At 33.7% G+C, this 25,906-nt stretch overlaps 1 protein-coding gene and 1 long non-coding RNA gene across 4 annotated transcripts in view; one reads left to right on the forward strand and one right to left on the reverse strand.

The window, feature by feature from the left end:
• Positions 1-4,389: 4,389 nt before the first annotated feature.
• Positions 4,390-25,906, reverse strand: part of LOC143240980 (pyrokinin-1 receptor-like) — an 89,719-nt gene continuing 68,202 nt past the window's right edge. The window contains exons 2-3 of one of the 3 annotated variants that reach the window (XR_013022118.1): positions 9,553-11,076; positions 4,390-4,878 (exon numbers count right to left, since the gene is read on the reverse strand). Coding sequence is in view for 2 of the 3 variants with exons in the window: in XM_076484341.1 (XP_076340456.1) it covers positions 10,619-11,076 (458 nt within the window). In the remaining variant the exon portion in view is untranslated. The remainder of the gene's footprint in view (positions 4,879-9,552; positions 11,077-25,906) is intronic. The other 2 variants (XM_076484341.1, XM_076484351.1) reach the window with 2 other exon arrangements.
• Positions 17,128-17,798, forward strand: LOC143240987 (uncharacterized). The gene is made up of 2 exons (XR_013022130.1): positions 17,128-17,437; positions 17,537-17,798. It is a non-coding gene; the product is annotated as an uncharacterized LOC143240987 (long non-coding RNA).

Here is a 25,906-nt window from a genome sequence, read left to right on the forward strand (position 1 = left end):
TTGACTGTCACATTTATAACGCCTCCACGGCTGAAAGGGAGAACATGTTTGGTGTGACGAGGATTCGAACCCGCGATTACGAGTCGAGGGCCTTAACGACCTGTCTATGCCGGGCATGTATCGAAGAATACTTCATAAAGGTTACTCCTGTAACCCCTGAGGTTATAGTAAGTATAAATTGTGTCAACGTGTCCATAAAACAGTCAGAAAGGTTACTCCTGTACTAATTAGGTTACAGTAAGTATAAATTGTGTCAACGTATCCAAAAAGCCATAAGAAAAGTTACTCATGTACTAATGAGGTTACAATAAGTATAAATTGTGTCAACGTATCCAAAAAGCCATCAGAAAGGTTACTCTTGTGCTGATATAAGGTTGCGAATATGGAAAAATCATGTCAAGATATTCATGAATTCTTTACCAAAGTTACTCCTGCAATTTTATAATGGATTTAGCTGGTAATTGTGGGTATTTTGTGTGTAACACGTAGTATAATGTTGAGCTATAGTGATTATATGCCGAAAGAAAAAAATGTTTTTTTGACGTTTAATAAACCATGTATCTCAATATTAAACTGTTTTTCTGGTATTAATTTTTTCAAAAGAGTTTTCAAATGTATTTTAAGTATACGCTTTAAGTGCTTTGTCTTCTAAGTTTGTTTGTTTGTTTTTTAATTTCGCACAAAGCTACTCGAGGGCTATCTGTGCTAGCCGTCCCTAATTTAGCAGTGTAAGACTAGAGGGAAGGCAGCTAGTCATCACCACCCACCGCCAACTCTTAGGCTACTCTTTTACCAACGAATAGTGGGATTGACCGCCACATTATAACGCCCCCACGGCTGAAAGGGCGAGCATTTTGGCGCGACTGGGATGCAAACCCGCGACCTTCAGATTACGAGTCGCACGCCTTAACACGCTTGGCCATGCCGGGCCCTGTCTTCTAAGTCTCAAAATATATCAGTCTCAGAGCTTGAGTCAAAATGGTTAATTAAGTTTCTTTATATATATATTTTTTCTCATCTTACCATTTGGCAAATAAATTACCAGTATTTTTCCATCTGTTTGTTTGTATGTAATTAAGCACAGAGCTACAAAAAGCTCATTGCTCTGCCAAACACGGGTATCAAAACCCGATTTCTAGCGTTATAAGTCCATATAGAAATAGTTAAACATTGTTATTCCACTCTGTAGACCATTGTTTGAACCCTAGGAATCCTGTACAACCAGCAACAAGTAAAATGTAATAATGATCTTATATAAATGAATAAATATAAGAACATGACCTTTTAGAAAGACTGTAAATATTCACTGAAAGACCTTTATTTTGAAGCTTGGAATATTTTGTTCAGATTTAAATAAAATACTCATCTGATCACCGAACATTCTTTCCTCTTCAGCCGTGGGAGCGTTATAATATGACGATCAATCACGTTATTTGATTTGCGCAGCCCAAGAGTTGATGGTGAGTGGTATTGACCAGTTTCCTTACCTCTAGTTTATTACATCAAAATCAGGGACGGCCAATACAGATAGACAGCTCTCTAGTCACTTTGTTCGAAATCCAATAAACAAACATTCACCTCGTGAAATTATTACACAGATTTCTTCAACGTGAGTATTTATAGGTGATTGAAATTAGAAAAAAATAATATAAAATAATGATGGACACTGCTTAAAACCTCTTGTATTTGACGTAGGTTTGTTTTATTATTGTTTATGTTGTGAGAGCTCTTGGAGAAAACAATGTTTGTCATAATATCAGTATTTTTGATATCTGATTTAAGAGAATAATGCAAGTAACATAATTCAGAAAACTTTTGAAAAACAAGCAAAGTAAACTATAATTCTTTAACATAATTTATTCTTAGTGACAAAATTAATTTTGAAATTATACTGTGAGAAATAATAATAAGTAAATAGGTAAAAAAAATGTTTTGCAGAATGTATCGTTGCATGTTGTTAATATCTGATGAATGATGTTTTATCTTGAACAGCCGTGAACAATATTCATCTAATACTTTAACAACTTGCATTTGAGCTAGAAACGAGCTATTGTATTTATGAGTGTATTTTCTTATATTTCAACAAAAATGAAAAGACTAATGTTTTAAGGTAGTAAAACAAGCAGAAGAATATGCTATTTTTAAACACTCTGTTTCAAAATGTACCAACTGCATACACGCATAAATTGGTAGCGATCTAATTAATATACAACATTTACAAAACAATCAATTAATTACTACAAAATCTTAATAATAAAATTATTTTAAATACGCAACTTTAACAAAAGATGAGGTACAGAGACGAGGGCTCAACATAAGAAAATAGCAATCAATACCTTGCTGCTTTATTGATCAATTAGTCTTATTTTTAAAATAAGAACAATGAAAACTCCTTGTCTGGTGACTCATCATTAGAAAAAAATATTGTTTTTGAAAAGTTAAACTCAGATCAATTTTAGAATAATCAAAGTGTCTTAAACAGCTTCTTTTTACTCGAAAATCCAAAATATGGATTTTTTTCCATTAAATGAATTGATAGAAGTAAAATCTTACTTCAACATTATTTGGAACAGAGGGATCTTTGCCTATATTTGTTATCTTCCGGGCATTCTTGTATAAAGCTTATTAGAACATTTTTTATTTCTTTTCAACATACTACCTCTGACTTAGTGGCAACAGAAATAGTAGAGCTCTTTGTAGGAAACATATTCTGGCACGTAGCCCTTTTTAAATTGTTAAAACCAAGAAGAACACATATTACTTTACAAAGAATTCATAAGTACGCCACCTATAATTGGATAAAATCCAAACAAGTTATGATTGCTGTTTGTCAGTAAAGCTGAATCTCTTTAATCATAGTTCCGACAGTTACTATGGTATTAGTGTAGTACACAGTCTATGAAACACTCACAATTCTTGAACTTTCTGTGAAACAAGCCAGAATATTCAAACGTTTACACCTATCGTAGCCAGATTCAAAGCTAGCCTACAAATGCAAAATAGCAAAATATCTGACGTGATACATATGTAAGAAATTTTGAAATAGTGAAACTTATGTACAAGATTTATTATACTGCAATTTATACGAAATTTATGGTTTGTTGGCGTTTATTGGCCATCGTTATAAAATGTAAAAATAAACCAAAGTAAAACTAAATAAACTTTAAACAACTGGTAAAACTTAAACAGAGTTTAAAATGTTTTTAAATATTTAAAAACATTAGTAAGGTGGACAGTGTCGCCGTCGCCAATAACATTGTCCAACGGTTGGGGTGAACGTAGGTCAGAATAATGTCTAAAATACTGCCATCGTTCACGGTTCTAACGAGGGCATGACAGCAAAATGTGGGCTAATGTGACTTGAATGTCATACAGACCACACATTGGTGCATCAGTCCTAGATAAAATAATACGATGAGTTACAAAACTGTAACCAATGCATAGCCTAGCCAGAACAACTTCTTCCTTCCGATCCTTACTGAAGTAAGACGGCCAAAGAAAGAACAACAGAAAAGCCTTCTGGAAAAGCGAAATTTATGTGTTGAACAGATATGTTTTGTAAGAAAAACACTTTAAGTGAGATCTTGCTTATGTAGTAAAAGACGTTAGGCAGATGGTCTGATCATTAAAAACTCCAAAACTCCCCCTGTCTCTTGTCTTTTTATTTAAATAAGTTTCTCTTTAATCTTCTTAAGAATTGTTAAGTGTAATTTTAGGAATTACATATTTATACTTTAAGATTTCAGTATATAAAAAGGAAGCTTGAGATGACGTAAGCAGAGTATTAAAATGTTCCTCGTTCCTCAATATATATATGATTGAAAAATTGGCATAATGATTTTACAACATTTTACAGAAGATGGAATATATTTCATGTAATAACAAGCTTATTAATAATTTAATATTTAATTGACAAAACATGTTGAAATTAAAAATGAAACAGAAGTTATCTTGAACAATAAACTATTTTGCTATTATTAAGTATAGTAATTATTATACTCAATACGTTGTGTGGGCGCTTTCTTAGGAGTGACACGTAATAGTATTCGCTTATTTAGTGAGTTTTATTTTGTTTTTATACCGAACAGTGAAAATATAATATTATACAAGTGAATTATAATAAAAATATGTACTTTTAAATTTTATTTAAAATGATTAGTTCGGAATTTCTTGAATACTTTTAAATGTTTTTTTTTCTTTTTACTTTAGTTTGTTAATAAAAAAATTGTTTAATTTATACAATGCGTTAATATTACAGGATCAATCAATATTGTTTCCATTTGGATAATAATAAATTTTTGGGTTGCACTGAAATAAAGTTTATGCTTTAATCTAGAACGAGAGACATCTGAATGTTTTAATGACTGAAATACAAAATCATTACTTTCTTAAACTTTTATTTCATTTAAATTACATGGTTATCCATCAAGACATTTTATTATTATAATAGTTACTTTAAGTTAATAATAAATTTCAAAACATAACTGGTATATACATCAAACAGATAAATTTAAACAGCAGAGTCTAAGATAGAGCTATATATTACTGTTATAACAGTGAAAAATACTTGCTTATAACTGTTTTCATGCGTACGTTTTTAAATTGTAAACAAAATCATGGAACAATTATATACACAGTCTTGAAATTCAATGAAAGTGAAGAATGGAATGATAAGTAAATGGCTACGAGAAATAAGACTGAACTTATTAATAAACACGACATTAATCAAAAACGGAATAATAAAAATAATGCTCAAAAATATTATACAGATCTAATAAAAGATCGAACTGAAGGAACACACCCTTCATTGCTTTTATCACACTGTAGATGGAGTTGTTTGGTGATGGTGAACAGAGATGAACTCTGTTGAAATCCATTCTGAAATGACAGAAAATCTTCGTTTTAGTTTGCGATAAATCTTAATAATAAGCGTACAGTGAGATTAAAATATTTTAGTTTATTGCTAATGAAAATATTTTAGTTCATTGCTAATGAAAATATTTTTGAGCTGTCACTTTTTTATAGTATAAAAAACTTGTCTATTATTTTTTCTTACATTTTCATATTGCCTCCAGTGAATATCGGAAAATATAACTCTGTGATAAGATTAAACGACTTCCTTTGTTTAGAATCACGCACAAAGCTGCACAATATATGTGGTCCGCCTACCACGGGGATCAAAACCCGGTTTTTAGCGGTAGTAGCCTATAGACATACCGCTGGGCCACTGGGGACCAGTTCGCTTTCTTTGTGTGTGTGTGTTTTCTCATCGCAAAGCCACATTGGGCTATCTGCTGAGTCCACCGATGGTAATCAAACCCCTGATTTTAGCGTTCTAAATGCGTAGACTTACGACTGTACCAGCGAAGGACATTTCCTTTGTTAGCTGCGAAAGTGATCAGCTGTATTAAGATTTTTACTTTGTTATTATTATTTCATCAGAATTTATAAAGTGCTTGCTGTTAATACTTTCCAAAAGGAACCATCGAACTGCCTTTACAACTATTTATTCATCACGTGTTTACAAAATAATTCAATTTATTTTCAGCTTTCTAGATATACCTTACATTTTTTTTTTATAAAATCCAAAGTAAAAATAATTTAAGTTGTCTGTTTTCTAAAAGTTAGTGGCGCGGTATATTTTATACACTGAATTTCTCCCGATCTTTGTATTACTTATTATTCACCAGAAGCGTTTATGATAAATAAATATTTCAAATAAAATTTTCTAATATGATTGTTTAATACGTACGAATCAACTAATTATAATCCATTAAGAGAGTTTTATAAGTTACCAAATAAAACTGAAGAGTTTTAAAAAACTTGACTGAATAAGGGCATTCAAATTCTTTGTAGTTAGATACATCTTATTTACCAATTTGCACAACAGTTACCACAAATAAAATATTGCATCGAAGAATAAAACAAAATATACTTTAAATAATAATCTCAATTCCTTGTGTAAAAACTGATTTGTAAACCTTAGAGTTCTAACTTTTCTCAGACCTACTAAATTTTTGTTGTTCTCTCTTGGATGATAAAATTGCTCGCAACGTGTACTCTTCAGTGGCCAAGTCTATTGTGTGTTTCTAGTATCCAAATTTAAGAACCTAATTCTTAGTACCTCCTCAGGCCTTTCATTCCCCTCAAGCAGGCCTTGAATAAGTTGTTGTTTTTGTATTAAGCACAAAGTTACACAATGGGCTATCTGTGCTCTGCCCACCACGGGTATCGAAACCCGGTTTTTAGTGTTGTAAGTCCACAGACATACCACTGAGTCACTTGGGGGCGTTCCTGAATAAGAATAATTTAATCTTACTGTATATGGAGTTTGTTATAGGGTTTAAATTTGATATATTTACCATTACGTATTATAATCGCTAATCGTTTAAATTACTTCACTAAGTTTCGATAATTTTAAATATTTAAAGAAGGCCACCATACTTTAGAATACTTTTCTTTTCATTGACACTAATTTAAGGATGAAATTTAAAACAATAGAATTGAAATATTAGTGAGTTTCAGACTAAATTTGTTATCATAATGATATTACTCGTTTTTTTCTTTCCTAAAAATGCGTATGTGTGCATACTTCATTTCAACAAAAATAAACAAAAGGTAGAAATAAATATATTTTAGTAAACGCTTTGTACAAGAACATGTTAAAATCTTATCAAAGTTTAAAACGTCTTAGAATAACATTAAAAGTTTATTTACTGATGATATTAAGTAAGGTTTATCTGTGATTAAAATATAGCAAAACAAGTTGCACTGTTAATTTATCTTTGTTGAATGTACTTAATAACGGTGTAACTAATGTTAGGGCTCAAGCAAATGGATAATAGTATGGTTTGTGTTGAATTTCGCGCAAAGCATTTCGAGGGCTATCTGCGTAGGCCGTCCCTAATTTAGGAGCATAAGACAAGAGGGAAGCAGCTAGTCATTACCACCCACCGCCAATTTTGGATTACTCTTTTACCAACGAAAGGGCGAGCATGTTTGGTGCGACCGGGATTCGAATTTACGACCCTCAGATTACGAGTCGAATGCCTTAACCAACCTGGCCATGCCGAACTTTGATTTATAGACTTTAATGTCTATGATTATAATTTTTTTGTATTATTTTAGAAATCTCGTAAATAAAAATGAGCTTTTCGGTATTAATTTGATTGCAAACGTTTTGCAGCTCTCTGGTAGTATTATAAAAAGTTTTTTTTTTTTCGTTTACTTTGTTATGTGTCACATAAGAAAATATAATTTGGCGAATACTGGTCTTGGTTAAGACTAAATGAATTATCCTATCTCCAGATTTTGTGATATCGGAAACTGCGCGGTTCAAAAGATGGGCGAAGAAATCAACTTACTAACTATTTATTTCAAATTCATTTATATGTTCATATTACTTGTTTCATATTGTAACTTAAATTTACTTAATTTACTTAAATTTACCCTAAATTAATTCTACAAATTATTTACATTTCTTCTTCGAATTGTTTATTTCCAGCTTCTTTCCAAGTACACATTTTAGATTTAGAATTTCGCACAAAGCTACTTGAGGGCTATCTGTTCTAACTATTCCTAACTTAGCAGTGTAAGACTAGAGGCACGCCTTAACGCGCTTGGCCATGCCGAGCCACACATTTTAGTAAAGTATTGTAGTTCAAAAAGCTAAAAGTCTGAGATTTTCATAATTTTATCTTTATGTATTTATTAAGAAGGTAGGAAAAGTAGATACACACTGTAATTTTTTAACATAATCTTTAAGAAATCAACAAAACTCTAATCTTACTATTTTAAAGTTTGGGAAACCAAAATTGTCATAATTATACTTTTTTACACAAAATAAAATAGACCGTGGAACATCGTGTGAATCATCATGTTTGATGTTAGATGTGGTTCAGTGAGTCCAGTCGGAATAAATACATCGCAAAACTTATGTAGTTGAAGGCAACCGTATCCCTAGACGACTTTATACAGACCTAATAACAGTACGGATATAAATTGAATGTCATTATATATGTCATCACGATGGAGGAAACATAATATATATCGTTTTACTTATACATTTATCGCAGAGGAAGAATTAATGCGACGTTGTATTACTTGGAGTTATGGAAAGATACATTTTAGAACATTAAGTGTACCACTGAAAGCGTAAAGGAAAAAAAAAAACTTTACGTAAATGTGTGTGTGTAACTAAGCTAAGCAAAAATATCTTTATATATTTGTGCTTCTTATAGGAGGCGGAAGATTTGATTTTGTTTTTCGCACAAAGCTACTCGAGGGCTATCTGTGCTAGCCGTCCCTAATTTAGAAGTGTAAGACTAGAGGGACGGCAGCTAGTCATCACCACCCACCGCCAACTCTTGGGCTACTCTTTTACCAACGAATAGTGGGATTGACCGTCACATTATAACGCCCCTACAGCTGAAAGGGCGAGCATGTTTGAGGCGACGGGGATGCGAACCCGCGACCCTCAGATTACGAGTCGCACGCCTTAACACGCTTGACCATGCCGGGCCAGGGAGGCGGAATAATGATATATTTGTGTAACTGTATGTACCATTTAAGGTGGCACAGTAATCCTTACATAATGTTGTATATAACAATCGTATTAAAATAGTTTCACATGAGTGGTTGGTGGACGCTTTTAATTAAGTGTGTTATTAAAGGCCACTAACTATAAACAAAGTTACATTCATAGCCGTGTGTATAGCTGTGATAGCGGAAACATACCTTTACATAATTATGTGAGAGCATAAACATAGTAGTATATAATTAAGTACAGATTGTGTGTCGCTGAATGTAGAGAAAAGATATTTTTCAGATAACTGTGTGTTAATGCAAGTGTTAAGTTGTTACCTTTGCATGAATACATGTTTCAGTGATAGGCATAGAAAGACACCTATGTTTATGCCATGAAAGGCAACAGAAAATATACTAAACCATATTTTCTGCATATTACTTAAAGTTTTAAAATAGGATTTCATTTGGCGATGATTATAGACAACGTATGTTATGTAGGGCATTGAAGATTACAACATTGATTTCTTTTAACCAAACATGTGGGTATCTGTCGAAGAAGTTCTTTGTTCGTTAGAAGTTTTACTTTTCAGTTTTATATAACCATTGCAAGACTTTTATGTACGTTTTTATGCTACAGAGAATATTTTGAATATTATATTCAAAACGTTGTTATAAGAAATATCGATAAATAAAACGCAACGTTATGTTTTAAAATAAAACGTTGCACCAGCTGATTTTGTCTTTAATTGAACCGTAGCACAGTTCCAATTGCGTCTATTTCAAGTTGAATTAAACATGTACATAATTAAAACCTCGTCACTGAAAGTACAGTTAAATGAAGTCTGCATGTTTTATGTAAAACAGTACCAACACGTGCCACATTAATAACTTGTGAGGAAATAAGATGAACGGCATTATTTTCTTCTATTAGAGGCAACATTATATCAACTTTGAATGTGACATTGACGTATTTTATTCACAAGTTTTACCCCACGCCGATATAGATAATTATCGTTAAAATCTCACCTTCTTGATAGTATTTCTACTCCACCTTTCTGCAGTGCCACCTGTCTGCAGTGCCATGAAACATTTTTATTCTTGTTCTTTCTGTATCTGCAAAAACCTTCACTTGGGGATGTATTATCCAAAGTGTTAAATCCATCATTCTGTTTCCTTTTCGGGTTTATTGTTCTACAATCGTTTCAATTATATGTTAAATAAATGTTCTCATACTTTAAATCAACGGTCTTTAGTTGATTTTCGTAAACACTGATCGCCAAGTCTTCTTTTTTAATTTGTAATAAATATGGTGACGTAAGCGAATTTGCTTCTAATGACACAGATGATAGCAAGAAGAAAAGGTAAGGAAACAAGCCACTTTGTCCCACATTTATGCTAAATGTACAAATTATGATTATAGATGGTCTGATGCCATAAACGGTACAAAGAAGACGGGGATTGATTGTATAGAATTATTTTATAATAGTCCAAGTTAAAGGGGATTATACCCCATTTTTAATCGAGCTAAAGTCACTTTCTTTTTTTCCCGCCAAAAATGTCGGGAATTATATTATATAAAAATTATATTAAATTTTATAAAAATATAAAAATTAAATTATATTATATAAAATTCATATAAGGACAAAAGTATTTTATCGAAAATGTTGTATTAGTATTTGTCCTAATAGAAAGGATTTCTAAAATATATCTTTAAAACATTACCTTAAACATTCCATACGTTGTTAGTAATTTTAAGTACACACACACGCGACTAATTTACGAGAGTCGTTATGACACGAAGTCTAAACTAAACATCGTGAAAAATGAACTTAACAATAGGGTTAGTTGAGGAAAACGTAGTGATAATAGCACGTAAGTTTCCTTTGAAAACGAGCAGTTATAAAAAAAAAAAACACACCACAGAAACCTGAGTAGCTTCAAGCATTTCCTATTATTTTTGAAACTGTTTTGTGTTTTTTTGTGTCGGATTTTCTTATATTGTGTTTGGCCAGAACATTTTATCAACGGTGTCATCGTCATTAAACATTTTCAAATTGTTTGTCAAAAAACAAAAGTGCTGACTATCTACCATCTAAACCGATGACTTCGACATAAACTGAGTATTGAGGGCTGTTTCTTGGATTTCTTTAGGGGTCAGGTTTACATCAGTCAAATATTTAGGATTTCTGACATCTGACATTCGAGAGCGATGTGGACATGTTGATACTACTGTGACGTCAGTGGTTTCAAAGGCTGTCGAACGGTAGGTGCTATTTAAGCGAGACAGGTAGTTAAACTTACCACTCCTTCTTTGTCGGCAACCACAACATTTCGTTATTGTATCTTTGAAAGCTTGTCTGAACTTTACAGACAGAATGCTGTACAGGATAGGGTTGATAGTGGCGCTAAAGTAGTATGAGACGCCGGAAATGTAGTTCAGAACGTCATAAACCTTCTTGTCTGTTGAAGTTGGTTCCGTCACATAAATTGCCATCAAACGCTGGGCGTGGAAAGGTGCCCAACAGATGAAGAAAGCTACAACCACAGCAACTACAAAAAATAACAAACAACGATTCATGTAATTTATTTAAAAAATCAATTTTTGAGTCTATTAAACATTGGCGGGCTCTATATAAAAGCAAATAAAAAGGTTAAATGATGAATACAGCATGATGTATTTTTAAATAATATGACACTCAGTGTTCCTTGTTATAACACTCTTAAAATACTTAAAGAAAGTCCATTTGGGGATATTTTAAATGTATCCATACTAATATTTATTTTAAATTTTAAAGAAGCTAATAATAATGTATTTATATGACACAACTAGATGGATTACACCATTTTTCATGAAAGAGCAATTATAGTCCTGTTGCTCAGATATAAATGTAATACGATATTTCTTAAGTGCGTCAATTATGTGGAAATGTATGTCAATAAATTTTCCATACATCAAAATTACGTTTCAAAATAATAGCCAGTCAGAATAACACAATCTTTCGTAAGGAAACTTCAATCTTTGTTGAGTCTTATATGGATATCTTACAAATAACTGGTTTTACCATCTAAAGTGAGAAAATGCCGACATATGGTTAATTTTATGCAGCTAATTCTAAACAGCTAGCTCTTACAATCTACAGTGAGATATCTCCCATGTATGGTGAACGTTATATGGATAACTTACAAAAACTAGCTTCTACAACCTATATTAAAGAGAACGCCGATATTCGGTGAACATTATGTAGATAATTTAGAAATACTGGCTTCATCAAATTATAGTGAGATATCTTCGATATATTGTGAATATAATGTAGATAATTTAAACACAATGGACTCTTACGACATGTAATAATAGAAGCAGAAATAATCCATCTTTTGGATCCTTAGTGGGCCAGGCATGGCCAGGTGGGTTAAGGCGTTCGACTCGTAATCTGAGTGTCGCGGGTTCGAATCCCGGTCGCACCAAACATGCTCGTCCTTTCCGCTGTGAGGGCGTTATAATGTGATTGTCAATCCCATTATTCTTTGGTAAAAGAGTAGCCCAAGATTTGGCGGTGGGTGGTGATTACTAGCTGCCTTCCCTCTAGTCTTACAGTGCTAAATTAGTGACGGCTAGCGCAAATAGCCCTCGAGTAGCTTTGCGCGAAATTCAGAACAAGAACAAGGATATTTAGAAAACAAATCTAATACCACTTATCTGTCAAATGACTGCTCTGCTTTCTCAGTATATCTCATTCAGGATAAACGTTTAATATTTTAAATACTAAAATATTTAAGATTCAAAGCTGAACATGCAATTGACATTAAAAACTAATCTGAAGCTCGATCTGGATTTATTTATACCAGTTTCAGGGAAGTCCACACCCAATCAGTAACTCATGACTATAGTTCATACAATAGCGGAGTTACTATTTCTACGAACGAGCAGAATCTCTGTAATATTATGTAGCTAATTTTATACAGCTAGCACCCACAATCTACAGTGAGATATCTACCATATGTGGTGAACGTTATATGGATAACTTACAAAAACTAGCTTCTACAACCTATAGTAAAGAGAACGCCGATATTCGGTGAACATTATGTAGATAATTTAGAAATGCTGGATTCCTCAAATTCTCCTCTGTTTAGTACTTATCGATACCTACTTTACAAAGTACGTATATATCTCACGTGATGTCAACAATGAAACACCGCTATGCATGTTATTTTTCCATCCAAAAGTTTGGTGACAAAGCTACTTTGAAGCTTACATTTATTTTATCGTATAAAAAAATATAAAAGGAAACAGTCGACTTATCGCACATGCTCTCTCTGTTTGGTAATGAATGGAACATTTCAAAGCCCAAAGCATTTTCTTTATCAGAAACGATAAGGCTAATGCAATGAACCAGCTATCGAGTTGTGGATATTTTTCGTGATTTTTCTTTTGTGTCAAACACAGTTAAAACTTTTTTATTTGAACCATGCTTTTGAGAAGATATAATTTTATATATTCCAAATGTAGCAACAATTTGTGACGATAGCATTGGCTCAATGAATAATTATTTATTTAAAAACAATTTATTATATTATGTTTTAAAATGTAATAAGGAATTTTCTTATTGAATAAATGGTGTCAAGTGTTTTAAATGGTTTAACGTCAAACTGTCTTACAAGTTATGTAATTTGATTTTTTTTTCAAATAAAATTATTAACCATTAAATAGTGATATGTAATTCTAACTCGCTGGTCATTATGTAAAACACTGAAGGCTCACGAGTCATTTCGTGAGTTCTTTGAGGGTCATTTATCATTATATGACTACTAATTCAATATTTAGTGGTCATTATGTAATTAATTCAAGGTTGGATGGTGGTTATGTAAATAAAATTCGAGGAAAATGGGCTCTCATGTGAGTAATTTTGTGGACCACTGTCCATTATGTAATTAATTTACGTGTGACTGTAAATTATGTAATTAATTCAAGGTTCACTGATAATTATGTAACTGATATGCAGATCACTGTTTATTAGGTGACCAGTCGAAGGTTGACTAGCCTTAAATATTTTTAGTTACTACGAAGCAAAGGTAGCTAGTTATCACCACCCACCACCAACTCTTGGGCTACTCCTTTACCAACGAATAGTAGGATTGACCGTCACATTATAGCGCCCTCACGGCTGAAATGGAGAGCATGTTTGGTGCGACCGGGATTCGAACCCACGACCCTTGGATTACGAGTTAAACGCTTTAACCCACCTGTCCACGCCGGGCCCGGTAAAGAGAGAAAGTACAATTGTAGTTGTATAAACACTTCTCCGTTGAGGTTAATTCAACCACTGAAATCTTTTGAAATGTATTATCCTTCTCAAGACTACGATAACAAAGGGAAAGACATTTTTATTATCTTAGCAATGGAAACGAATTTGAAGCTCTTCCATTCGCCCTCAGTTTGAGCAACGATATGATAGAACATGAATTACGCAGTTTCACAAAAGATGGCGAGCTTACAAATATTTTCCAGTAGCTATCATTACGTTTATAGCTACTAAACCTAGTTCCAGATTAAATTATATAAACAACGTGGAAGTGACAAAAGACTTGGAAAAATATCACTTTATCAAATTAGTGAATGCAAAGCTTATACAATACAACAATATTGGTAGGACATTCGGGGGGAGGGAATAACAATAACACAAAACATTCAACAAATGAATGCCCAAAAATATTCAGAGACGATATAGCAAAACACTAATAAAGGAGTAATGGAAATTTTGCAATAGATAGAAAATTCACAAAGAGCATTCAATATTAAACCATAATGGATGATTATTGAGTCTCTTTCCTCAGTTAATTTTTAAGAAATTCACAAAGAGCATCCAATATTAAACCATAATGGATGATTATTGCGTCTCTTTCCTCAGTTAATTTTTAAGCATGTAGACCACATTTTTTCCAATATTTATTTATAGTCTCGATGTTGCTCTTGGCTTATTGTAACAAGATTAATGATCTAACCTACTTCATTGCTTTTTGGCATTCCGACTTTCCCATGCTGTTTCTAGAACGGAAGCAGTGTTCGTATTGTGTTATGGGTTATTTTCATGTCCAATTTGTTTCCTTAAATTCTTTCTACAGACACATGTCAGGCTGTAAATCACCCCTCTTTTAACTTCTGGACATAATGGGGTTGTTACTTTATTTAAAAGGAATTTTAGTATAGGTTCACATTTAAGTCTTATATCGTACCACTGTTCGAGTGTTTCCTTTCTACCTTTAATGTATGGTAAACATATGTTACTTGGTTGTTCATTATGAAGTGTTGCTTAATTATTCTTCAATTAGCATGTTAGATTGTTGCTTTCCAGGCTCGATTGCTATCCTGAGAAGGCGTTTGTGAAAGGTTTCCAAAATATTTTCCTATATTCAAAATCACGTAATCCTTTCTTTTGTTGCTCATGAGAGTACGTGTTCGTCTTAAACTTCTAACTATTGGCGCAGAGTAACTGGATTTTAAAAAATAACATTTAACGAGAAGGATACACCGTACTCCGTTAGTGTATTTTTTTTATCTATTCAAACCACATTATATGCTTGTTTTGAATTTCGCGCAAAGATACTCGTCCCTAATTTAGCAGTGTAAGACTAGAGGGAAGGTAGCTGAAAGGAAGAGGATGTTGGGTGCGACCGGGATTCGAACCCGCGATCCTCAGAATACACGTCGAACGCCTTAACACGCTTGGCCATGCCGGACCCGTTATATACTATCTGCTGTCCTAGGAATAACGTTGAAGGCTTAAAACGCTAAAATGCGAGTTCGATTCCCTTTCATTGTTTTAAAGCAGATAGTCTATTATGTAGTTTTACACTTAAAACAAAACTAATAAACAAAATCAACATTACAAGCTTTAAAAATCTTTGATGTATTCCGCCCGTAATATAACTTGGGTATTTTGCAAAAGAGTTACTAAATATCATTAGTGTAATAGAGTAAGATTCAAATGAAAAAGTCACACATGACTGTTATTTTTAACTTTAGGTTTCAGGTTAAAGAAACCGTCCAAAAAGAAGAAAACTCAAACTGAGTGTTACTTTAAAAGAATGAAGATTTGTTTTGGAATTTCGCACAAAGTTACTCGAGGGCTATCTGTGCTAGTCGTCCCTAATTTAGCAGTGTAAGACTAGAGGGAAGGCAGCTAGTCATCACCACCCACCGCCAACTCTTGGGCTACTCTTTTACCAACGAATAGTGGGATTGACCGCACATTATAATGCCCCCACGACTGGAAGGGCGAGCATGTTTTGCGCGACGCGGGCGCGAACCCGCGACCCTCAGATTACGAGTCGCACGCCTTACGCGCTTGGCCATGCCAGGCCCCAGAATGAAGAAGAATGACAAAAACAAAGATAAAGGAAATTATAAAGGTATTATGAAGAAATCTGGGTACAAAATAAGAGCTCAGAATTTTATCTCACAAAAACAATAACATTAATAAAGTCCAGAAAACGATGAAGACGGATCTAAACAAGAAACCTTTTGATCAAGAAGAACTGATTGATAAAAAACAGCAATATATTAATCTCCCTCAGATCTCTCTTGACTACCTAATTGTTTATCTGTTATTTTCGCTCTGATCTAATTGTTAAGTCTTTTGACTTGTAATATGTAGGTCGCAAAGGTGCTCGCTCGTTCAGCCTTGGGAGCATTGTAATATATTGATCAATCCTACTTTTCTCTGGTAAAGTTTGGTTGTTTAGCTTGCTCTCATTTTTGCGAAAAGCTACACGAGGTTTATCTGCGCTAGCCGTCTCTGATTTAACAGTGATAGATTTGAAGGAAAGCAGCTAGTCATCACCACCCACTAACAACACTTGGGCTACTCTTTTCCCAACGAAAAGTAGGATTAACCGTCATATAATAGCGCTTCCACGGCTGAAAAGTTGAGCATATTTGGTGTGACTAGGATTCCAACCCACAACCCTAAGGCTGCGAGTAAAGCGTCCTGACCACCTGGCCATGAGTACTAAAGATTTTTGCGTTCCCTCTATTTATCACTTTTAAATTAAAGACAGCTAGTATAGATAGCGTCCACTTCTTATCCTTCAACAGATCCTACTGATGACTTATCTCTATATTCTCAAAGGACATCGCGACAATGTCGCAGATTTAATTATCGTAGTTAACTGGTCTTGAAAATGTTACACATTTGGTAATACGAAACATCCCTGGAAGCTATAGAAGATATAGCTAAAGATTCAAAAATATGAATTGTATTGTTTTTGTAAGGTTTCTTTACTTAAACCGTAAAGATTCATTATGCCATTATACATAACGGATTAAAAGTAATGAACAAAAATTGGGATTTTTTATATGAAGTAATTAATGTCATCCCTTTGTCTTCCAAGGAATAAAAATATCACAAATTATAGTTTTTATGATTATTGTTTATTTATTATTAATTTGTTATTTTCTTCTATTATTAGTCTATTCATAAAGTTTTAATTGCATTAAACTATTAACTCACTTTCCAGCTAATCATTTGCATTTTGAGTAAATTTCTATATTTGATAAAATTGACACCAGCTTCCCTAGCGGTGACGTAAGATACTATTAATACAGAAGAAGAGTGTGTACATTTTTGATCACGTGAGGTTATACGCTCATGACTTACTCAGTGAATACACATCCTGCTGAATGTTTCATTAACAAGAAACGAGTCATGAGACAGTTAATTAATTATTACTGTTTGTTATTCGATATTCTTCTCAATACCGAAAGGCGTTTTTGGAATTTCGTGTTTTCTGTAGTTTTTCTGGTTTTTTTCTTGCTACTATTGCTTGAAATAATATTGACATTATTAATTTCTATGATAAATCGCTTATTAATATTCGCGTGAAGTCTTGGGCAGACGTTACTGACTGTGTTTTGGTAAGTGTTGAATTTATTTCTAAGTGGTTAAATAAATTGTTTTTGTTGAAGCAGCGTGTTTATTTTAGATACATACGTAATTGTTGCTTTCCATTCCAGGAAGAATGTAAATAAATGTAATTAGGATATCTGGAGAATGAAGGAAAAATAAACATGAGGGCCAAGAAAGAAGCATTGGTAATAAAAAGAACTGAAAGTGACTCATCCTTTCGTATTAAGAGGGACTGAAGATGCTGCGGCACACATTCACCCTGATTGATGTGTTTTATACATCATGAATATTGATTAGTCATTGCAAGTGTTCCACCTGTGTTGCAGGTCTGCCACAGTGAATAAAAAAATATACTTTTTCAAATGTTAATATTTTGTTTCTAGACATTTGTTTACCGAACGTGCAATTTTCATATTTTGTTTCTAGAATTTGCTTGCAGAGCGTATAATTTTCATATTTTGCTTCTAGACATTTGCTCATAGAACGTGTAATTATCATCATGTAATGAATGATTGTCATTAATGTTACTTTAAGAGTACTACTGTTCGAAAGCATTGTTTAATTGTTCTGCGGATTTACATCGAAATGTTCGATAATATATAATTTAATATTCAGTCGGTCTGGACTAAAATAGAATTCGTATCTAATTTCGCCAATCTGTGATTCATGTGACATCATTTAATTTTAAAATAACATTTGTATCGCTAAGCCTGGTTACAGTTACTTCAGAGTAGCCGATAGCTCAATACAATAGTGAGCATTTCACGTGAAGAATGCCTGTGGTGATTTTTTTTGCAACACTTCAAGTTAAAACTATTTTCAGTACATCATGAAATGCACATAATTGAAATTCCTGCTCTCAAGATTTGTTTTTTTTAGTTCACTCAAAGCTACACAAGGGCTATCTGTGCTAGCCGTCCCTAATTTAGCAGTGTAAGACTAGAAGGAAGGCAGCTAGTCACCACCCTTCGCCAACTCTCGGGCTACTCTTTTACCAACGAATAGTGGAATTGAACGTCACGTTATAACGCCCCCACGGCTGAAAGGGCGAGAATGTTTGGTGCTACGGAAATTCGAACCCGCGACCCTCAGATTACGAGTCGAACGCCTTAACCCACTTGGCTGCTCATAAGGATTCCTCCATGTTTGAAATATTTTATTAAGCATGACATTTATCATCAGGATACTAGTTTCCAATTATAAGGTGTAACTGAAGAACAGAATTTGAATGGCCAATGATCATAACTATATATTTTATTCGAAGGTCGATAAAAGACTCAAGAAACTGATTCGTTGTAGATAAATTTTAAAGAGGAAGTATAAGTTCAATTGAATAAATTGGAGTGTATTTTCAAACGTAATACGATATTTACTTTAATGAAATTAAACATCATTAATCAATATTTTAAAATTTTCCGCCTTCGCTAATTAACTAAATCGAGAAACCAAGGTCATAGTAACAACGGCCATTAAAGACAAACTTTTTAAAGCTCTAATAAGAAAATATCTAAATGAAGCACAATGTTTCGATAAAAGAAGTTAACAATTGAAGTGAAGTGAAGTGATTGCAGCAATGGACTTAAAAATTCAAATACATAATTTGGATTATCTACAGTACATATATAAATTATTAAGGTATCTATCCTATATACGAGGGCTGTTCAAAAAATACGCGGACTGACGTCATAAAACAAAATGTACTTTATTTAGAAGTTACAGGTCTGGGACCCCTTCAAAGTACTCTCCTCCCCAACGCACACACTTATCCCAACGGTGTTTCCACTTGTTGAAACAGTCCTGGTACGCTTCTTTTGTAATGTCCTCCAGCTTCTTCGTCGCATTTGCCTTAATCTCGGGAATCGTCTCAAATCTTCTTCCTTTCAAGGGTCTTTTGAGTTTGGGGAACAAGAAAATATCTCAAGGAGAAGGTCAGGTGAGTAGGGGGGGTGGGGAAAAACAGTGATCGAGTGTTTGGCCAAAAACTCACGAGTTCTGAGGCACAAATTTCGCATCAACGCGGTGCATCTTCAATTTTTTGGTCAAAATCTCGTAACAAGATCCAACTGATTTCTCACACTCTTCAGCAAGCTCCCTGACAGTGAGACATCGACTTGCCCGCACCAGGGTGTTGATTTTGTCGACGTGTGGGTCGTCAGTTGACGTGGAAGGACGTCCAGGACGCTCATCATCTTCAATGGACTGTCGACCATCCTTAAAACGTTCATGCCACTTGAAACATGCCGTACGCTTCATAGCAACATCACCGTAAGCCGTGTTAAGCATAGCAAAAGTTTCAGTTGCAGATTTTCCAAGTTTAACACAAATTTTCACAGCAAGTCGTTGCTCCTTCAGGTCATTCATTCTGAAATCCGTCAAACGAAAAAATCGCACTTCACTTAAAACCAAGTATATAATACACAAATAAAGATATCTGCAATCGGGAAATGGCGTCGTAATCAGCTGATCTATGCGAACCTAGCGACACCAAGCGGATTCTCCTGGAACCAACTGGAGCCGCGCAATTCAAACAGCCCGCGTATTTTTTTTTTAACAGATCTCGTATTAAGCTACGTTGGATGCAAATTTGTTTCTTTTAATTGTTCGTTTACTTCTCCAACAGTATTTGCTCCTGGCTCTCTAAGAATGCAGGGGTACTATGTTTGAATTGTTTGTTTGGAATTAATCACAAAGCTACACGATAGGTTACCTGTGCTTTGCCCACCACGGGTATCGAAACCCGATTTCTAGCGATGCGAGTCCGCAGACATTCCGCTATGCCACTAGGGACCAAATGTGGCATACATGCTCAGGCACTACGGACAGCAGTGTCCGTATCATAGCAGATGATGTCGACAGTACATTGGAACCTCTGCATATCAAGAAGGAGCCCTAAAACCTGATAGCAGCTTGTGTGTATGATACGCTATTTATGTAATAAATATCTTTTTATAAGATAGGTGTGTGTGGGGGGGGGACTACAAGATAGGAAAAAGTAAAATTTTATTGTAGCTTTTACAGAAAGTTTACATTAAATAAAAAAAAAAACTAATGTATATATTGGTGTCGGAACGTCGCTGAGAGTAAATATTCATCTGTAGCTGCGATGTAAAATACAAATCCGTTTCTGTACGTTTCACAAATAAAAAGATCATGGTCTACTGTAAAAAAAGTAAATCTGCGGTGATAGGAGGAGGAAACTTTAGAAGTAACAGAATGTAATATTCATCCTTGGATGTAGTAAAACAAACAAACACTCGTCTTTGGAGGTAGTGAAACGTGAATATTTTGTGTTTTAAGTAATCGAAGTAAAACACTCGGTTCTAAAAAAAAAAAAGGTAGAATAAAAATATGTTCTGGATATAGCAAAACTTAAATTTTTGCTCTTAGAAATAGGTGAAAAAGTGTTCATTTGTGAACATAATAAACCTAAAACGTCTGTTTTTGGACGTGGCAAAACAAAATACCAATTTAAGTAAATAACACAAAATGAATATCCGTCTCTCGGTACACTAAAAAACGAATATAGTTATCGATATGCGACATGAAGTAATCACTCAATAGAAAAAAGTAATCGTTTGTGTTTGAATTTAACGTTGTTGTTTTAAATTAAGCACAAAGCTACACAATGGGCGATCTGTGCTCTGCCTACCTCGGGTATCGAAACCCGGTTTTTAGCGTTGTAAGTCCGCAGACATACCGCTGAGCCACTGGGGGACTTGAATTTAACATAGAATATACAGGCTTCAAGATCTTGAAAATTTGTTTCTGTATCTAGATAAGATAGAAGTAGCTTTATATTTCGTCATGCATTAAAAAAAAAAAAAATTTAAAGGGCCTGAGTAATGACAAACAATCACAAGACGTGCACCTTTGTCATTCAATGAGTGTCCAATAAACATATATAGAACACCACTATGAGCCATCCCTACCTTAAACAAAACAAAAACCAAATGTCTGAGTTCGAATTCCTGTCCCACCAAACATGCTTGCCATTTTAGTAAGTGGGAAATTATAATGTGTCGGTCAATCTCACTATTCGTTAGTAAAAGAACGATCCTAGAACTGGAGGTGGGTGGTTATGATTAACTGCTTTTCCTCTAGCCTTACAATGTTAAATTAGGGACGGCTAGCGTAGATAGCCTTCGTGTAGCTTTCCACGAAATTCAAAACAAACACTAACTTGGTTTGCACGAATCTAAACAGATCAGGAATTCCAATTATTATAGTTATAATAAGGTAAAACCACTATAAGAGAAATTCCAGTTTGTTTTGTGCTGTGTATACGAATAATATAAGGACTCGCAAGTAAACTTTGTTACAAAATAAGAACGTATAAACTGATGGAGGTTTTTGTTGAGAAAAAAGTGATAAGATTATACAGTTAGAAAGTTAACGTCCGGGGCTCACTTCCCCAAGGTGAACAGAGTAGACATCCCATTGTGAAGTTTTGCTACAAGGCAGAAGCAAGCTTTACCTCCACAGTCATTACTATATTATATAAATTAATTGAAACCGCAATTTCGAAGAGGCGTGAGGCAGACCTTCGAAGTTAGTATATTCAGGCTGAGACGACTTGTTTACGCAAATTTGTAAAGTAAATTTCATTTAGTTATTGAAAGCATCAACTACTTACATACATGAATTGTTCCGATTTACGTCCCGAGGCTTTGAAAAGCAAACATGAATTGTTGCTATTTTAAAACAAATTATCATGTCAAAAGTCGAGTCAAAGAACAGATACAACGTTCTACAAATATCTTAAACGTGAATTAATAAATTATATTAAAAGTATTAAAGACCAGTACAAAGCGTACATCACGTAGGTGGCCAATGAATGATTTAACATCCTATCTCGATATCCTAACGCCCACATTCACCAAGAATCCAAGCTGCGGTTTCGTATCGATTTGGTAATGTAGGATAAAGTATGCACTTTGTCTTACTTACCAGCAAAAGTGCATCGTCTTCAGAAATTAAATACCTTGGTTTGTTTGCTTTTGGGTTTTTTTTTTTTTTTATTGAGCATTGTGATAGGAACAGAAACACTTTAATTGCGAGAGTTCTTGGCAAAATACCAGCATCTATAAAGCTACATGATATCGCAATCCATATATCAGATTGTAGCAGGAATGTTATTTGTACACTTTGATATTCCAGCCAATTTATAACACTGGGCATTTCTTTTAAATGATCTAATTAACTCAGTTTTTATTGCTCAAAGTGAGGAAATCGATTCTTGTTCTGTTCTACAAATATTTAAGGTCCAGCACAGCCAGATGAATGAGGTGCTCGACTTGTAATCTGAGGGTCGCAGGTTCGAATCATTGTTACGCCAAACATGTTCACCTTTTCAGCCGTGGAGGCGTTATAATGTGACGTTTAATTTCTACTATTCTTTGAAAAAAAAGAGTAGCCCAAGAGTTGGCGGTGGATGGTGATTACTAGCTACCTTCCCTCTAGTGTTAGACTGCTGAATTAGTGACGGCTCGCGCAAATAGCTCTCGTGCAGCTTTGTGTGAAATTCAAAAACAAACAAACTAGCAATATTTTTAAGACTAAGTGATATACAGCCACAACAAAACATTAGTCTATTTGTACGTAAATTTTCAAAATATTATTTAAATAAATAATTGTCAGTGGGGCAGAGAAATACTTTTGAACTTGGATGAATCAACTTATGCTAAACTTCCAGAAAGTAGACACGTTGGTTATTATGTTTATTTTAATAAGTGTCTAATCATGTCATAAAATAATAACTAAGCTCTTTTTCACCCTTACTGCCCTTCTCTCGTTCTTTCGAATTGTCTTTGAAGAAGGATGAAATTCTCCGAATCCGGTATAACTCAGTAATAAGTGGTAAATTAAAGGATAAACAGAACTTCATATTTAATTTTAATGCTCGCATACAATAGTTGTTGTTTTGAATTAAGCACAAAGATAATGGGTTATCTGTGCTCTGCCCACTATGAGTATCGAAACCCGGTTTTTAGCGTTGTAAGTCCGTAGACATACCGCTAAACCGCTGTGGGGCATATATATAGATATAAATGTATATGTAGTAACTTATATTTTATGTGTATACTTTATTATCATCATACAAATTGCGTTATGAAATATTTTGTGGTACAGTCTTAATAATTTACTTCTGCCCTTCTCCATAGAGATTAGGACAAATGTTTTAATACTGTTCCACGGAGATCAGAACAAAACTGTTAGTGTCATGCCTGAAACTGATTTGTTTTCAGAATATTAGGACAAAGAAATTTAAAGAACTTTCAATATATATCTGTATATGTTTTAAACTAATAGTTTAAAGAGAAGGCAGCTAATCAACAGCAACCATCGCTAACTTATGAGCTACACTTTTAGTGAACACAGTCCCAAAGCGTGGAACACAATTTTTCGGCAAAAAAACAAAGAGTTTAAACCTTGGGGTTTATAATTTGGCTCTGCCAATCAATCGGCGTAATTCAAACTGCCATAAATCTGAAAAATAAGAAGTTCTATTGTTTTTTATTTGAATATATCATGACATTATTTCTCAAATTGTTTGTGACAATGTTTAGATGTATAGTATTGCTAATAATGAAAAAAACGCACAATTTATTTAAATTCAGGAGTCACAAACAACGACTATCATTAGTACGATGTTTAATGATAAAAAACACAAACTGAATAAATTGTGCAATGAACTAGTATTTCGAATTTCTTTAAACTGAACACCACACTTTGTTTTCTTGCTGCCATTAATTTATCAACGCTTGAATGTTGGTATTACTTCTCAGGATCCAGACAAATTTATCAGTTGCCATTTGGTATTCTCAGTGTATTTATCAGCCCAAATCATACATTTATAACTTTGTCAGTGTCAAACGAGTGTTCCTCCATTGGTGCAGTGCGGATGAAAGTAAGAATACTTAATCAACTGTCACTGTTACATTTTTTTACAGCAAAAATCATAACCAGTTTGTTATTTTTGTCTTACAAAACAAAGATGGAAACACTAAAACTGTTTACTTTTTGAAAACAAAATAGTTTGAGTAATTCTGTCTTGAACCGTTGACTGACACACAGTATTAGTGATTGATAAATAGGTAACCTACAATTAGGAATACTAACATCCATTAATTGTTACTCCAAATTCGAAAACGCTTAAATCGCTACAATAACTTTCGAGCATCGTGAAGGTCCGCTGATGATTAGGGCTTACAACGCTAGAATTCGAAATTTAATCCCATCTGCATCACAGCACTATAAATTGTATAAATCTACAATCAAAACAATGTTGTTTCTAGTTGAGGCTACGCCCAGGAAGAAGTGTGTGTGGATTCTAAACTAGTATTATCAGTTAGCACGTATAGTTTCAGGTTTGTTTGTTTCAACTGTCATCTTATATTATCCAAACTGTTTCTCATCATTGAAAAATGTTGCATTCGCCATCTGATGCCTGTTTCTCAGTGTGATATTCAAAGACTTGAAACATCAATACATTTGGATTTCCAGGTTTGCTCAGACTTTATATCGAAGTTTACGATTAAGGTATTTGTTCTATTTTCACATTTTATTTGTACAATACTTGTTTAGTAGTCGAAAAATGAATTTTGACCTATTAAAAAATAAAAATCAGAATATTTTTTGTGATAAAATTGCAGTATGTGCTGTAATTGATAAATGCACAACACAATTAAGAATATGTCGGGAAAAACATCTTAAAAATACAGTTTGATTGTTTTCTTTATTTTTTCCAGAAAAAATAAAATAAAAAATTTGGCAACTACTATACATTGGAAGTAAAACTTGAAGCTGGTTATCCATATAATAACTATAATAAATTCTAAATCCAACATTCAACGTAGAGAAAACACATTATAACTGATTTAAAACACAAAATTCTTGTACTTTATCAGTGCTTTGTATACCATCTTTAAGTAATAACCAGGCAAGAATTTATATATATATTATAATTATTACTCAGATTATGAGTGAAACGACCTACCCACCTGGCCATGCAGAGCACATATATTAGTGGTATTTAAAAAAACAAACAATGGAGGAACTCATACGTTATCAAAGATCCCGTAAGGAACAAACATACATATGGTAGTCTATTGTTTTTGTTCGTTTCTCTGAAGAGGGATTCAAACTCAGAATTCTCGCATGCAAAACAAAAGCTCAAAGAACTGGGATAAGGATGGACCCAAAAGGACTTTCTAAAAAACTCAAATTAGGGTAGACTGAAAATCAATTTGATGTATAAATAGCTTAGTAGAATACATTTAAAGAGTTATGAATGGATAAGTCCATATATATATCTGTCAGTAGTTTTAACAAGAATCTTGCATTGTGATGGATTACATTTATGTTCCTTTTAATTATAAATTTTGATATATTTTACATGGAACATCTTACTGATTAGATAACTAACTACCAGAAACTACTTCCGACCAAGGTGTGAGATTTGAACATCTTACTGATTA

Source organism: Tachypleus tridentatus, chromosome 2 (genome assembly GCF_004210375.1).
Source record: "Tachypleus tridentatus isolate NWPU-2018 chromosome 2, ASM421037v1, whole genome shotgun sequence".
Taxonomy (NCBI): domain Eukaryota; kingdom Metazoa; phylum Arthropoda; class Merostomata; order Xiphosura; family Limulidae; genus Tachypleus; species Tachypleus tridentatus.